This window comes from Vicia villosa, unplaced genomic scaffold (genome assembly GCF_029867415.1).
Source record: "Vicia villosa cultivar HV-30 ecotype Madison, WI unplaced genomic scaffold, Vvil1.0 ctg.002782F_1_1, whole genome shotgun sequence".
NCBI lineage: Eukaryota > Viridiplantae > Streptophyta > Magnoliopsida > Fabales > Fabaceae > Vicia > Vicia villosa.
The window spans coordinates 71,430-89,067 of NW_026706030.1; the positions used below are offsets into that span (position 1 = coordinate 71,430).

A 17,638-nucleotide genomic window follows, 5' to 3' on the forward strand; every position below is an offset into this window, starting at 1 on the left:
TAGTTAATAGGATTTTGATTCAGTATGAGTGGCTTGAGGGTGCATATTATAGGGGATCAGATCTTGGGCGTTAGATCTGAATTGGTAGTGATGGAATGGTCAGATTTTGAGGGTGTATGGTGAGTCCTATGATGATGCACACACCGGATCCAGAGTTAGAAATTTCAGAAAAATAATATGTTGGAGGGAGGGTTCGAACCCAGGACCTCCCCCTCACCAGCGTATCACCCAACCACCACACCACGCATGTATATGCGTTAAGTACACGCCTTAGGCAGATTATATAAAAAAACAAAGACACGCATGGGCAAACGCGCGCCAATTTTTAAATGAGCCAGTGATGGGATGCCACCTCATCGTCTTCCCCAAGAAGACACCAACCTGCAACCAGCTTTGCTACGGTTTAGCTACGATTTTTCCGTAGCGAACCAAAACACCAAAAAATAGCGAATAGGACATGTGATCAGATAAATATTTCGCGACCTGCCAAACACGCTCGTCTATCCCACACGAACCTAAACATGCCTGTTAGAACAAGATTTGTTCTTATCAATTATCTTAGTTTTGATGATAACAATAATATGAATCTTGCTTAAGATAATATGGTACTCTAATCCAATGCAATTTCCCTTTCAGGAAATATATATAAAGAGTACGCATAATTCAGCGCTCAGAAGTTGTGTCTCAAATGGTTCAGCATGCAACATCAGAACATGGTCTGGCAAGACATCAGAAGATGGTCGAAGCAGAATCAGAACATGGGTCTATGGAAGCATCAGAAGAACATGAGATCAGAAGCACTGAAGATCAGAAGATGGTATCACGCAACAGAAGCACTTCAAGATCAGAAGATCAGAAGATGCTATGCACCAAGCTGTTTTGACTCTGATGATATTCAAACGTCGTATTCACAAACATCAGATCAGAAGGAAGTACAGGTGGCAGACTACGCTGACTGACAAAAGGAACGTTAAAGCTACTAAAGGCAACGTCAGTAGACACAGCGTGAACAAGGCTCGAGGTAGTTGACAAAAGCGTATAACATTAAATGCAATGCTGTACGGAACACGCAAAGCATTAAATGCACTCAACGGTCATCTTCTCAACGCCTATAAATATGAAGTTCTGATGAGAAGCAAGGTTAACCAATTCTTAACAACTCTGAACGAAAATAAACTTGCTGAAACGCTATTCAATCAAAGCTCAGAATCTTCATCAAAGCTCACTACATTGCTGTTGTAATATTTTAGTGAGATTAAGCTTAAACGTTAAGAGAAATATCACAGTTGTGATTATCGCTTTTAAGAAGCATTTGTAAACTCTTAGAATTGATTACATTAAGTTGTAAGGAACTAGAGTGATCGTGTTGATCAGAATACTCTAGGAAGTCTTAGGAGTGAACTAAGCAGATTGTAACTAGAGTGATCAGGTTGATCAGTAGACTCTAGAAAAGTCTTAGAAGTTGTCTAAGCAGTTGTTCCTGGAGTGATCAAGTTGTGATCAGAATACTCTAGAAGACTTAGTCGTGGACTAAGTGGAAAACCATTGTAATCCGTGCGATTAGTGGATTAAATCCTCAGGTTGAGGTAAATCATCTCTGCGGGGGTGGACTGGAGTAGCTTCGTTAACAGCGAACCAGGATAAAAATAATTGTGCAATTTATTTTTATCGTCCAAGATTTAAAGTCACACTTATTCAATCCCCCCCTTTCTAAGTGTTTTTCTATCCTTCAATTGGCATCAGAGCGCCGGTTCTAAGGTGCAAGCACTTAACCGTGTTTAGAAAAGATTCAGGAAGAGAAAAACGCTTCAGTAAAAGATGGTTGATGAAAGTGAAAAGTCTACACCTACACCTGCATCTACATCTGGCTCTGCTGAGCAATACAACGGTAACAATGGTTATACTAGACCGCCGGTATTTGATGGTGAAAACTTTGAATACTGGAAAGATAAACTGGAAAGTTACTTTCTGGGTCTAGATGGTGATCTATGGGATCTTCTGATGGATGGTTACAAACATCCTGTAAATGCCAGAGGCGTAAAGCTGACAAGGCAAGAAATGGATGATGATCAGAAAAAGCTTTTCAGGAATCATCATAAATGCAGAACTGTTTTGCTGAATGCTATCTCTCATGCTGAGTATGAGAAGATATCTAACAGGGAAACGGCCTATGACATATATGAGTCCTTGAAAATGACTCATGAAGGAAACGCTCAAGTCAAGGAGACCAAAGCTCTAGCTTTAATCCAGAAGTATGAAGCCTTCAAGATGGAGGATGATGAAGACATTGAAAAGATGTTTTCAAGATTTCAAACTCTTACTGCTGGATTGAGAGTTCTTGACAAGGGATACACCAAGGCTGATCACGTAAAGAAGATCATCAGAAGCTTACCCAGAAGATGGGGTCCTATGGTGACTGCATTCAAGATTGCAAAGAATCTGAATGAAGTTTCTCTAGAAGAGCTGATCAGTGCCTTGAGAAGCCATGAGATTGAGCTGGATGCAAATGAGCCTCAAAAGAAAGGTAAATCTATTGCATTAAAATCTAATATCAAGAAATGCACTAACGCTTTTCAGGCCAAAGAAGAAGATCCTGAAGAATCAGAATCTGAAGAAGAAGATGAACTGTCCTTAATCTCCAGAAGGCTAAATCAACTCTGGAAGACCAAGCAAAGGAAGTTCAGAGGCTTCAGAAGTTCAAAGAAATTTGAACGTGGAGAATCTTCTGATGACAGAAGATTTGACAAGAAGAAGGTCATGTGCTATGAATGCAATGAGCCTGGACACTACAAGAATGAATGTCCAAATCTTCAGAAGGAAAGTCCCAAGAAAAAGTTTCATAAGAAGAAAGGTCTTATGGCAACCTGGGATGAGTCAGAAGATGACTCAGAAGATGAGCAGGCTAACTGTGCGCTGATGGCGACAGAAGATGACGGATCAGAATCTACATCAGAATCAGATTCTGAAGAGGTATTTTCTGAACTTACTAGAGATGAGTTAGTTTCCGGATTAACTGAACTTCTGGAATCCAAGTCTCAGATTTGTATTAAATACAAAAAGCTGAAAAAGCTATTTGAATTTGAAACAAAGAGGCTTGAATTGGAAAATTCTGAATTGAAAGATAAACTTTTAAAATTATCCAATGATGTTGGATCTCCTTCTAATTCAGAAAAATCCACTCCTAGTCTAAACCATATTCTGAAAGAATATGATTTAAGTTTCAGGAAGTTCTTATCTAGAAGTATTGGCAGAAGTCAGCTAGCTTCTATGATATATGCCGTATCTGGAAACAAAAGAGTTGGCATTGGTTATGAGGGTGAAACCCCATACAAACTTGAACCTGTTGATGAAATGAAACTCACATACAAGCCATTGTATGATCAGTTCAAGTATGGCCACTCTCATGATATTAGGCACACTTCACATGCACAAAGTTTTCACATAACACACACCAAGAAGCATGTGACACAACCTAGTAAATATCATGAAACTCATATTAAAAACTATCATGCTGTTCCTCCTATTGCTTATAATGTCAAACCCAAGTTCAATCAGAACTTGAGAAAATCTAACAAGAAAGGACCCAAGAAAATGTGGGTACCTAAGGATAAGATTATTCCTATTGCAGATATCCTTGGCTGCAAGAAGGACAAAGCACAACATGTCATGGTACCTGGACTCTGGATGCTCACGACACATGACAGGAAGAAGGTCTATGTTCCAAGACCTGGTGCTTAAGTCTGGAGGAGAAGTCAAGTTCGGAGGAGATCAGAAGGGCAAGATAATTGGCTCTGGAACTATAAAGTCTGGTAACTCTCCTTCCATTTCTAATGTACTTCTTGTAGAAGGATTAACTCATAACCTCTTATCTATCAGTCAATTAAGTGACAATGGTTATGATATAATCTTCAATCAAAAGTCTTGCAAGGCTGTAAATCAGAAGGATGGCTCAATCCTATTTACAGGCAAGAGGAAGAACAACATTTATAAGACAGATCTGCAAGATCTTATGAGTCAGAAGGTGACTTGTCTTATGTCTGTTTCTGAAGAGCAGTGGGTCTGGCACAGGAGATTAGGTCATGCTAGTTTGAGAAAGATCTCTCAGATTAACAAACTGAATCTTGTCAGAGGACTCCCTAATCTGAAATTTAAATCAGATGCTCTTTGTGAAGCATGTCAGAAGGGCAAGTTCTCCAAACCTGCATTCAAGTCTAAGAATGTTGTTTCTACCTCAAGGCCATTAGAACTCTTGCACATTGATCTGTTTGGCCCAGTCAAAACAGCATCTGTCAGAGGAAAGAAATATGGATTAGTCATCATAGATGATTATAGCCGCTGGACATGGGTAAAATTCTTGAAACACAAGGATGAGACTCATTCAGTGTTCTTTGATTTCTGCATTCAGATTCAATCTGAAAAACAGTGTAAAATCATAAAGGTCAGAAGTGATCATGGTGGTGAATTTGAGAACAGATCCTTTGAAGAATTCTTCAAAGAAAATGGTATTGCCCATGATTTCTCTTGTCCTAGAACTCCACAGCAAAATGGGGTTGTAGAACGAAAGAATAGGACTCTGCAAGAAATGGCCAGAACCATGATCAATGAAACCAATATGGCTAAGCATTTCTGGGCAGAAGCAATAAACACTGCATGCTATATTCAGAATAGAATCTCTATCAGACCTATTCTAAATAAGACTCCCTATGAATTGTGGAAGAATAGAAAGCCCAACATTTCATATTTCCATCCTTTTGGATGTGTATGTTTTATTCTGAACACTAAAGATTATCTTGGTAAGTTTGATTCCAAAGCACAGAAATGTTTCCTTCTTGGATATTCTGAACGCTCAAAAGGCTACAGAGTATACAATACTGAAACATTGATTGTAGAAGAATCAATCAATATCAGGTTTGATGATAAGCTTGGTTCTGAAAAACCAAAGCAGTTTGATAGTTTTGCAGATTGTGATATTGATATATCAGAAGTTGTTGAGCCAAGAAGCAACGCATCAGAAGCAGAGCTTCTCAGAAGCAAAGAATCTGAAGATCAAGTATCAGCTTCTCTGGAGGATCTAAGTATTTATGAAGAACCATCTGTCAGAAGATCATCCAGACTCATCTCTGGTCATTCAGAAGATGTCATTCTTGGAAAGAAGGATGATCCAATCAGAACAAGAGCATTCCTTAAGAACAATGCAGATTGTCAATTAGGTCTTGTATCTTTGATCGAGCCAACTTCTGTTGATCATGCTCTAGAAGATCCAGACTGGATAATTGCTATGCAAGAAGAACTGAATCAGTTCACAAGGAATGATGTTTGGGACCTTGTTCCTAGACCAGATGGATTTAATATAATCGGGACAAAATAAATCTTCAGAAACAAGCCCAGAATGAGAAGATAAGATACTCTTATATATAAGTATCTTCTGAAATGAAATTACTTTTATAAGAAGTTCTGGTTGAAATCAATTAGAAATTGTGATTCAGTTATTACTAACGTTTTATTGTCTAAGTAGATTCAGAATCTCTTTAAAAGCAAGACAGCTATAACTGGCTATCCAGATGGTAAACACGTGTTCACTATTTCTGGACAAGCGTGCGTGCAGTTGAGGGGACGTCTACTTAGGTAACTGTGCAAATCACGTCTTTTGTCATTATTATCTCTCCTCAAGTCACGTAACATTAAATGCTTTTCATCATTTACTCTCTTTCAGTTTTCTTTTTATACTCTTCAAACGTTTCTTTTCCCTCTCATATTTCTCTCTCTCTGCATTCGGTTTCTTTTTCGTATCTCTCTCTCTCTTTTCATATCATAAACCCTAGCAGTTTCCAATATCTGAAAATTCATCATGAATCCATCGTCAAGCTCTGGGAATCAAGACAATGATAGGAAACAAAAGAGAAAGGCATCTGCTGGACCAGAAACCAAACCTAAAAGAGTTAGGACCTCCTATGACCCTCTCAAAGTGTATCAACCCCTTGACGGTTCCCCTCAATCAACCCCCTCTTCAAAGACCTCCACCACCTCTTCCTCCTCATTCATCCTCTCAGAACCACCTTCTTCACCATCTGATATCTCCTCTCCTTCAACCCTTCCATTCGATATTTCTTCACCTCTCTCACACCCTTTTCCCACCAGAACACCTAATCCCTATAGTGTTGTTCGTCCAGACTTCAGATTCACCATAATCCCTCCAACCCCTTCTACTCAATCCTCTCTGGAGCGTTTACATTCTGATGTAAATGGCTGGTTGGAGATCCTGGGTGCTGCCTACCTTAACCATCTGGATATGTATGCTATGAGCAACCTCTGGGATACCTTTCTTCAGGACTTTCTGGTGAAGGCTACTGACACTAAGAGAAGGATCTTGTCTGAAGCTCCTGGTCCTCGTGGTCGTCAGTTGGAAGTGGGTGAAAGCAGCCACCACTGTCTCATCAGGAACAGAAGCGTTCTTGAAGAGAAGATACCTGCAGATGAGTTGGACGAAGAAAATCTCTGCAGAGATATCGTGGTGTGGAAACCCCGGTCTTTTGTGCTCTGGTTTCCTGTGCTGACGGGAGATTTTCAGTGGCTGTTCAACTGGTTCAGAATGAACCCTTCTGAAAAAGCACCTCTCATGGTCTTTCCAGTAGTGGTTTATCGTGCTGAAGTTGCTGGTCCTACTCCTCCAACAAACCTAGCAGCTATTCTTCAAGCATTGGAAGATGGAACTTCTGAGCTGCCTGAACCAGAATATGCCAAGGCTCCTTCTGAGTCAGACTCAGATGAGGAAATGGAATATGCACAAGCTGAAGATCTTCCAGAAGATCACCCTGCTGAGATTGCTGTCCCTCTGGGCAGAAATACTGGTGCTTCTTCTTCTGGTGAAACCTCAGCTCTGATGGAGACCTTGGAAACTCTTCATCAGAATCAAGCTATGCTGGCTTCTCGTTTGGACGCGCAAGAAGCAGCCAATGCTGAGTTTCGTTCCTTCATGACAAGGCAAGCTACAAGCACTGACGGGATTCATGATGTTCTGGCGCGGATTTTGCGAAGGCTAGGATCTTAGTCTTTTGGTCTTTGTAGTTTCCTTTCCTTGTTGCATCTGTTTTCCTGCATTCCTGTCTTGTAAACCTTTTTGATTATCAATGAAAAAGTTTCTTTGTTTTACATTCCAGTAAATGTTTTCTTTTGTCGTTTTATGCATCTGAATCTTTTTAAATATTCTTTTTGATGTTATGACAAAAAGGGGGAGAAGATAAATGATAAATGATTTGATTAAATCTATCAGTTGCTGGGTAAAGAGGCTCCCACACATTCACTAACAAGAACTGCAAGTTCTATATGGTTTAAGTGTTTTGCAGGTACAGAGAAGTGAAGTGAATCTTCAGAAGCAAACACTAGAAGCAAAACCATAAGAAGCGTTATTCTGTAAAAGGAATAAGCTCTTGGAAACTGAAGCAAGCTGAGTGCTGTCAAGCTTCAGGAATCAGAAGCACAATCAGAAGCACTGATAATAGAATTTGAATATCATTGTCTATCCTGTTCTGACAAAATTCTATTTGCTCTGATACATATAATGTTATGGCTCTGATACATTATTTGCTCTGATACATTATTTCAGCCTATATGGCTCTGATACATATAATGTGTTCAAACATACATTTTATGTTCTAACTTGTTCATGCTGACTTTTGTCGTTTAGTTTTTGTTCTGTAACATTTCAGGATGTAGAGATGCTCTGATGATGCTCTGGTACATTCAACAATGTTCTGATACAAATCTAGCATGAAGTGATGATTGGTAGACATTCAAAGTTCTGAAGCTATCCGAGGGAAGCAGAAATCAGAAGATGTGAATGTTCTAAAAGATCCAGAAAACTCAAGTTCTGAAGCTGTCCTGAATGGAAGCAGAAATCAGAAGCTGTGAATGTTCTGAAGATCAAAGAAATTCAAGTTCTGAAGCTGTCCTGAATGGAAGCAGAAGTCAGAAGCTGTGAATGTTCTGAAGATCAAAGAAATTCAAGTTCTGAAGCTGTCCACGATGGAAGCAGGAATCAGAAGCTGTGAGTGTTCTAAGGATCTAAAGAAATTCAAGTTCTGAAGCTGTCCAATGGAAGCAGAAGTCAGAAGCTATGAATTCTCTGAAGGCAGAAGCTTATATGATCGTCTCTACCGAAATAATCAGGGAAGTCTTTTATCAAAGTTCTTCGAGTATTTATTTCAGGGGGAGATTATTTATCTCAGGGGGAGATTGTTAATCTCAGGGGGAGACATATTCATATGCTTATGCTATAGCTGTGTAATTTGTCTTTTGCCGTCTACTCTTTCTGATCGCAAATTCATATCATTTATATATGTTTTTGTCATCATCAAAAAGGGGGAGATTGTTAGAACAAGATTTGTTCTTATCAATTATCTTAGTTTTGATGATAACAATAATATGAATCTTGCTTAAGATAATATGGTACTCTAATCCAATGCAATTTCCCTTTCAGGAAATATATATAAAGAGTACGCATAATTCAGCGCTCAGAAGTTGTGTCTCAAATGGTTCAGCATGCAACATCAGAACATGGTCTGGCAAGACATCAGAAGATGGTCGAAGCAGAATCAGAACATGGGTCTATGGAAGCATCAGAAGAACATGAGATCAGAAGCACTGAAGATCAGAAGATGGTATCACGCAACAGAAGCACTTCAAGATCAGAAGATCAGAAGATGCTATGCACCAAGCTGTTTTGACTCTGATGATATTCAAACGTCGTATTCACAAACATCAGATCAGAAGGAAGTACAGGTGGCAGACTACGCTGACTGACAAAAGGAACGTTAAAGCTACTAAAGGCAACGTCAGTAGACACAGCGTGAACAAGGCTCGAGGTAGTTGACAAAAGCGTATAACATTAAATGCAATGCTGTACGGAACACGCAAAGCATTAAATGCACTCAACGGTCATCTTCTCAACGCCTATAAATATGAAGTTCTGATGAGAAGCAAGGTTAACCAATTCTTAACAACTCTGAACGAAAATAAACTTGCTGAAACGCTATTCAATCAAAGCTCAGAATCTTCATCAAAGCTCACTACATTGCTGTTGTAATATTTTAGTGAGATTAAGCTTAAACGTTAAGAGAAATATCACAGTTGTGATTATCGCTTTTAAGAAGCATTTGTAAACTCTTAGAATTGATTACATTAAGTTGTAAGGAACTAGAGTGATCGTGTTGATCAGAATACTCTAGGAAGTCTTAGGAGTGAACTAAGCAGATTGTAACTAGAGTGATCAGGTTGATCAGTAGACTCTAGAAAAGTCTTAGAAGTTGTCTAAGCAGTTGTTCCTGGAGTGATCAAGTTGTGATCAGAATACTCTAGAAGACTTAGTCGTGGACTAAGTGGAAAACCATTGTAATCCGTGCGATTAGTGGATTAAATCCTCAGGTTGAGGTAAATCATCTCTGCGGGGGTGGACTGGAGTAGCTTCGTTAACAGCGAACCAGGATAAAAATAATTGTGCAATTTATTTTTATCGTCCAAGATTTAAAGTCACACTTATTCAATCCCCCCCTTTCTAAGTGTTTTTCTATCCTTCAATGCCTTCGTTTTGTCCTAATTTCACCTCTAATAGAAACCCCTAATTCAAACCCTAAAACCTTAATACGGACGTTAATGGCAAAGTGACCTCCAACCACCCAAACTTTAATCTAATAATCCAGAAACGTTCACAATAAGCATATGAATGATAATACATAAACAATTTAACATGAGGACACGCGAATTATGCCAATCGATCCAATGTTCAGAACACCATACCTTGGTCAATTGGAGGTCGATCTGGGGGTGTTGTCGCAGCGTGATGGTCCCAATAGTTTCAGAAAGCCCCAAGGATCATAAAGCAATGCTTAAACCTCTTTGAAAAGCTTCCAACCCTTGAAATCGAATTTGAGTTTTTTTGACAAAAAATTTGGTTCTTGCATATATGCTTCTGAGCAGAGTGTCCAACCCTTATTCACGTGGTATGCATTAGGTACTTATAGGCAATGGATTAGGTTAAGAAAAATAGCCCAAATGCTTCTTGAATCCAATCTTGCCATTTGAGAAAAATTGATTTTATTTCTTGAATAGAAACTTTCCTTTTTTTTTGCCAAAGTTTGTGTTGATCTTTCTCCAATTAATATCCCACGAAATTATATTGCATTTAGTCATAAATATTGATCGGAATCAATCAAAATATCTCCTTTACCAAAATATTTGATTTTTATGTTAATTAAATCATTAAAATGAAATAAAAAATCATATTAAATCACATATAATGCTAAATTTCGTGGCAAATGATTTTGGGCATGCTAATGTCTTGTGGACCAAGATTGCATCAAAAAACCATAGGCCCATTTGCAAAGTTTCTCAATTTGAACCTTCTTTTTTCATATTTTGCCTCCAAAAATCACCCAACTTTGATCAATCATATCTCACTCAATTTTTAAGCTATGAGGGAGTTCTAAGACTTTTTGGAAACCTCAAGAGGTCCTCTATAAGCCACTTTGGAATATATTTTTCTTTTGGAGCTTTTATCTTGATCATATCCTCTTTGGGAAAAAACTGCTTTTGGAGGATGCTTGAAAATGACCTGTAATCTTTTGCACTGTATCTCTCAAATGAATCATTTCTAGCCCTGGCTTGTGAGAGACAAAGTTGTAGGGAATCCAATTTCCTTCAAAATAGGCTTTGAGTGGGGCATTTTTGATGTTCCATGTGAAAGTTATGCCTAGTCAAAGTTGGGTTGACTTTCTCTTAAGAAACCCTAATTTGAACCTTTTTGTATTTGTTCATCTCTAAGTTTCTATTAATGGAATCATGATCAATCTTTGATCAAATGATGGTTATGCACCTCTATACCTGATGTTTGACCAGTGATCATAGGTTTGAATCATGCTTTGATTGTAGTTGACCTTCAGGTTTGAATCAGTTGACTGTGGATCTTGGGATTGTTTGAGCAAAGCTTTGGGGTTTGAATCTTGAACTTTGAATCATTGTAAATGGAGTATGGAAGGCAAATTTTGGGGTATGACACCTATCAACAATTGTATCTCTTGCAAATAACACTCGAGTGTTTCAGTTCTCAAGAATGTTAACAACAACGCCTCCGAATAGACGTTTGATGTTCCAAACAGTAAAAGCACGAAGTAAAGGAGATCGGTAGCCTAGGGTGAAATTCTCCAAACCCTCACCTTGTGACTCAAGCATGAGGGCTTGGGGCTATAGTTTTGGGGTACCCATCATCCCCTTGAACCGACCACCCTGAGATAGCCCGTTCTAGACCATAACGACCCTCTCGACCGACTATACAGATTCTAGAATCTCCTCCTTACTATGGGACTATTATATACGTTGTTGCAGAAGATTTGTGTCTCAGACACATCCAACGGTCCTCCTTATTCCATGCCTGAAAGATAGCGAGATCGTTATTCATCGCCTCTCTATATAGGGAATGGCGTCATTTCAGATAACAAGTTTCAAACACAATTTGAATACTCTCTACTCTTTCACATACTGACTTGAGCGTCGAAGTGCTAACCTTGCAGGTACACCCGTGCTCTGTCACATAAGAAGCTCTTGTCTGCCACATCTTTTATATCTCTCCCTATTTCTAGTTCCACAATGGAACAGGTACTTAAGTACCTATAGAGTATTAGTACGAGTAAAAAGATTGATCGATGACCACGCATGTAAGGACTTGGTTATAAAAAAAAAATTAAACTACGGGTAAGGGGACGGTACTATAATACCATATTCAAACTCTACCTATTATCATTCCTAAGTGGAACTAAGGTTTTCATGATGTCTCGTTAAGCTGTTGGCAGTTGTGTAGAAACTTCAGATTCAGGAGCACGAGTTCAAACCCGCAACATCTCACTTGTTCATCTTTAATAAGATGAACTCCAACTACTAGACTACTCAACCAAAAAAAAATCTTTATACCATATTTATTTATTTATTTATTTTCATGTGGTACTTCTGATAAGATTGTTTTATTTTACAAATTTATTAAACAATCAATATTTTTAATATCACAATCATTGATTATGCAATAAATTAAAAAATAAATGTCAATAAATTAAATAATATATCTTTTTATAATGACTACTTTTATTCTTTCTTCTTTAATTTTCGGATTATTATGAACTCACGTCGATAGTATTTTTTTATATCAATTTCTTCCTTTCTTCTCTTGTTTAAATTTAGTTCTTTTTTTAATTAGTGCTGGTTTGCTGGGTTTATAATTTCATAGTATTTTTTATGAAGAATACTATGAAATTACGCTCTCTTTTTTTAAATTTAAATCTCTTATTTTCTAGATTTTAATTTGATAAAAATGATGAATGTCAATGAACAAAACAAACGAGGAAGAACTTCAACTTTTTTTTTAAAGATTTTTTAAAATATACTTTAATTTGAAAAATGAAATTGGATGGTATCGACTATGCATCTCAGCATCAAAATGGCCATGTAAGTCTATTTTAAGATAGAGCTCCAATTATACATCATTTTAAGAAGAAGAAAAAATTAATATTGAGAAAGTATCCAACTACTTGAAACAAATCTATGATATTCCATTAGAAATATACAAAGTGATGGTCACTAGTCAACAAAGAATCCTAAAAACTTTGAGCTACCTTGTCAAGAATTCTGTGAGTCTTTTATCATGTTGCATCAAACAACAATCTTGCGAAAATCGTCTAGACTTAGCTGCAACAAAGCCCATTATACTTAATTAGTTAACAATAATAATGAAGGTTATGCAGCCTACAAGGTTAGGAGCACTACGGATTGAAGACGCATCCAACACCTGTCAGTATTTGATACCAACGTAACACTAACACTTGTGATTACATACAATCATTAATATTTTTTTCAAATTATTCTCAGATGATGTCGCGCATGGTGTCAAATGCTTCGTAGTGTTCTCAATGTTCTCTAGTCAAAAACAAAATCATCGAAAAAGTAGCTAATAATACTTACCCTTCCATCTCCGTCACTATCAAAGCAACGAATCATATCAACCAACTCATTGTCTGTCCATGCAAAATCATGAGTTATAGCTGCTCTTTCTAAATCCCTTATTGTTATGGTTCCTTTTCCCGCTTCTGCATGTCACAAATAGCTTTATCAATATCCTATAGCGCGTCTTCATGAATTTAAACCAGAGAAAGAAAGAAAAAAGGAAATTTTGGTTGGTTAATCAGTTAAGTTCATTGACAAACAATTGCCCTCAACGAACAAATAGTAGAATAACAGAAATTATAAAATTACCATCAAGCTGGAAGAAGTGTACAATGAGTTCATCCTCGGTCATTTGCAGCCGACTAATAAACTGTTGACAAAATCAAACTTTACAAAAAATCCTGTCTACAAACTAAAAAACTACAAAAAAGGACCGATGTGTAAAGAGAAAAATTCAATACAGACCGATTTTTTGTTCTTTCGTTCCTTATCCTCTTGAATGTTAATGGTTTCCTTTTTCTCAGCCTTGCTGATGTTCCCTACATTTGTGTTAGAGCAAACTGAAGGTTCCGCAGACTTTTGCAGAGAATGAGCAATTGCCTTTTTATAGATTACATACAGTGAAATTAAGATGCTTTCTATATTCACAACATTAGGCAGCATAGCAATAAAATGATTGGTATTGATATTAAGCATTTGCAAGCAATAGGATCCAAAAATCAAGACTACCTGCATCCAAGCTTCTTCTTCTTCATCAACATATTTTAAATTACCACCGTGCTTCTTTCCGGTTGCGGTTACTCTACTTTTCACCTTCAAACTTTTGCTCTTCGCCTACAATTATTATCAAGGAAAAGAATAGTAAAGGTCGGCATAATTTTGAAACCGTAACTGTTATGATTATGCATGATAACTATTAAAAAAGTGCATAGCTCGAGCATCCTAGTATTCATATCAAACCAAACAATAATCAAATACAGAGCATTCTACCATAAAAATAATATTAATAGGCTAATGCTTGGATGATAGCTCAACTAAAATAACTTCAAATGCAAATTTTGTTGCACTTTTCTATCATTCTTTTAATATATCTTAAGTTTGTTAACTAACTTCTCTTATATTTTTAATTTTAAGTATCCTAAAGTTCAAGCTTGGTGCCTATTTTTTTTATCTACAAACTACACATTGGGACCTCTACTATAGTATATTTCTTGATTTACAAGACACAAAATCAAATCTTTATCTTCGAAAAGCATGGGACATTTGGGTAACCCGCTCAACTAAGTGTTTATCGAACAATACTTATTATATAAGATCTTAAGCATACACAATATGTGTAATCAACAATAACAACTACAACAAAGATTTATCTCACTAAGTAGGGTTGGATACATAGATTAAGTTCCGCCATAATGTTCTATCAAAGACCATGTTTCTCTCCAAATCATTAATCTCTATATATTTCTTAATAACTTCTCTTTATAGTTTTTCCGAGTCTTCGTCTTCTTACCATAGAATCTACAAGTCTATTCTCTACGGGTATGTTTGGATATCACGAAATGAACGGAGTGGAATGGAATGGAGCGGAGTGAGATGGAGCGGAGTGGAGCGGAGTGGAACGGAGCGGAACGAATGTACCATTCCATTGTTTGGAAATTTTAGAACGGAATAAGACAAATTATTCATTCCGCCCAAATCGGAGCGGAAGGAATATGGTGGTAAGTGATGGAATGGAATAGAATCCATATCACTCCTTTCCGCTCCGCTCCATCCGTTTTTAAATTATCCAAACAACGGAATATCATTTTATTCCATTCCATTCCGCTCCATCCGATTCCATCAATCCAACCAAGTTTGTTTACCACACATCCAACGCAACATCCTCATTTCTATTACATTCACTTTATTCTCGTATTGATTCTAAACTACTCAACACTAAAAATCAAACTCCAAAAACAACACTTCATGAAAAAGGAAAAAAAAATGAAACATTTTGATTCAAAACCGTAAACTACAACATTACAAACCTTCCTTTTCCGTGACCCAGAAGCATTTTCAAACTCAGATTCACGTTCACTGGAAGAATCTGATTCAGTATCCCGTTCCTCTTCATTTTCGGGTTCATACTCTTCATCATCATCTTCAACCTTTTCCTTTCCCTTCTTCTTCAATTGCTTAATCTGAGGCAAGGTTTTCAAGGAAGAGACCATTTGGGGTAACCCCAAAGCCTTCAACCTCGCTTGGTTTTCTGCGATTCTTCGGAGTCTTTGTTCCTCATACTCTGATATGGTACTCCCGTTATCCGCTGATTGTGAATTGGTTTCGGATTTCTTGCGTTTCGCCATTTTCTTGTGCTCTTACAATTTCAATTCTGATTATAGTTTTTATTGGGTTTTTAGGTTGTAAAAAAAATAAGGTTAAGAAAATAAATAAATTCCGTAAAAAAAACTAATTTTTTAATAGAATTAAAAAGCATATATATATATATATATATATATATATATATATATATATATATATATATATATATATATATATATAGTTAGAACAAGATTTGTTCTGATCAATATATGTGTTTTGATGATAACATTATATATGAATTTTGTATAAGATAATGTGGTACTCTTATCCTTTGCATTTTCCATTTCAGGAAATATATAAAGAGTATGCACAAATCAGTGCTCAGAAGCAACTGACTCAGAAGGTTCTAGATGGCTTCATCAGAACATGCTTGGATCAAGTCACAAAGCTGGACAGATTTTAGGCCATACATGAAGCATTTCATCAAACATGTATGTGCTATATTTGAAGCTAGTTTCAGTGCAATTCAAGAACCCTACAAATGCAAACTTGGTGTCAATCTCTTCTTTTCCATCTCCTCTATCCAATAAGAAAGGAATCAGGCCAATTGAATGCATATTGAAGAAGATACGAAAGCCTAAAGTCATCCCTTCGCCAAGTCACGCTTTGCCAAAAATGTGGGCCAGAAGTTAAGGGCACAAGCAGCATTTCTACGAGCAGGTGGTGGTCAATTTTCAAATCCAATTTTAAGGAGCTAAAGGCATCTTTTATATCCCATTCCAATTGCAACATGTTCTCCTCTGTGTTCTCTATCAAACAAATTGGAAATCATTGATTTTGGTCAAATGAGCATTGAGATAAATGACCTCAAAGTCAGCCCCTCGCAAAAAGCATATTTTGATAATGACACAAGCAGGATCAGGCCACACGCACGCGTAGGCTAATGCAATGGTGCACCCAATGTTTGTGATCATTTTCCTTACACTTCTAAGCTCCATTTCAAGTACTAGTATTTAGACCCGTGCGAGGCACGGGTTAAATATTTTCTAAGTAAAAAATTTGATTTTAAAAACATTTATAATTTACAAATTTTACTTATAGTTAGATTACTATTGTATAGATAAAATGTCATTTTTATAAATAATATACATAAAAAAAGTCTACTTAACTAAATTTTTTTGTAAATTATAAAATAATTTGGGCATAAATCTAATTTATTAAAAATTTGTGTAAGTTTTAAAAAAAAATTAATTCGTTAAATAATTGTATCAACAATTGATTTTAATCCACTTATAAAAATATTTACACATTATTCCCGTTTATAAAAATAATTGTATCATCTGTTGACTTTTTCCTATTTATAAAAATATTTATAACTTATTACAGTTTATAATAATAATTGTATCAACGGTAAACCTTTTTATGTTTATAAAAATATTTGTAACTTATTCTCATTTATATAATTGAATTAATTAATTAATATTTTAAATGTCTCCCATAAAATTAAATATGAGTATTATCAATTAAATAATAATTAAAATTATAATATAAATCTTTAAATTACATAAAAGATCAGTTTAACATAATGAAAAATAAATGTTTATTTTATTTTAATACAATAATGATTGTTTATATTTACTAATTAAATTAGTTGATATTTTAAATTAAAATGACTAAATTTATGAATAGCATATGTGTTATATGATATAATTGATTGATATTCTAAAAAAATTATGAATCAAAAAAACTATTCATATCTTAAATAAAATATTCTAAAAAGATTATGAATAAAAAAAAAACTATTCATATCTTAAATAAAATGTATAATATATCATACTTAATTTGATTTTTATTTGTCGTAAATATTTGATTATGAGAGTTTTATTAAAATCAATTATGATTAGAAGTTTATTATATAATAGAAAAAAGTAAAATGAGTATTTTTGCAAGTTTGCAAGTGTCAACATATTAGACTACCTGCTATTTTTAATTATTACTATATTAAGTAATGTTTTTATTAATATCAATCCTTATTAATTTATCTTTCATTATTATTTATTTTTAAAATATTTTAATGATGATATATTGTGACTTTTGTAGTATTTTTAATTATCGTTAATGGATTTTGTTTAATTTTAGGGGTTTTAGTAATTTTTTCAAATGGGTTTTATGTTATGGGGTGATAGTAATCGAAAAAGATGGAGAAAGAGGAGGCTAAAGAGAAGGAGCAGACTTACTTTGCACGCATGCTATTTTTTAACTTTTCAAACATAATAAAGTAAAAAAAAAATTAAAACTATTTATAAATTACTTATAATTATAAATTATTTTTGATATTATTAATATACATGGAATA

General features: G+C 35.7%; 1 protein-coding gene across 1 annotated transcript; it reads right to left on the bottom strand.

Moving 5' to 3' along the window:
- Positions 1-12,243: 12,243 nt before the first annotated feature.
- Positions 12,244-15,361, bottom strand: LOC131639791 (uncharacterized). Its single transcript, XM_058910247.1, has 6 exons — positions 15,009-15,361; positions 13,711-13,815; positions 13,447-13,581; positions 13,291-13,351; positions 13,000-13,124; positions 12,244-12,726 (listed from the first exon to the last, which is right to left on the bottom strand). The coding sequence occupies exons 1-6, from the start codon at positions 15,324-15,326 to the stop codon at positions 12,691-12,693; spliced, it is 780 nt and encodes a 259-aa protein (XP_058766230.1). The 5' UTR covers positions 15,327-15,361; the 3' UTR covers positions 12,244-12,690.
- Positions 15,362-17,638: the final 2,277 nt, after the last annotated feature.

Coding starts and splice junctions, on each gene's coding strand:
- LOC131639791 (XM_058910247.1), bottom strand. CDS start 15,326: ATGGCGAAACGCAAGAAATCCGAAACCAATTCACAATCAGCGGATAAC. Junction 13,582..13,710: donor AAGAAGAAGCTTGGATGCAG/GTAGTCTTGATT, acceptor ATCTATAAAAAG/GCAATTGCTCATTCTCTGCA. Junction 12,727..12,999: donor ATAGTGACGGAGATGGAAGG/GTAAGTATTATT, acceptor GCTTTGTTGCAG/CTAAGTCTAGACGATTTTCG.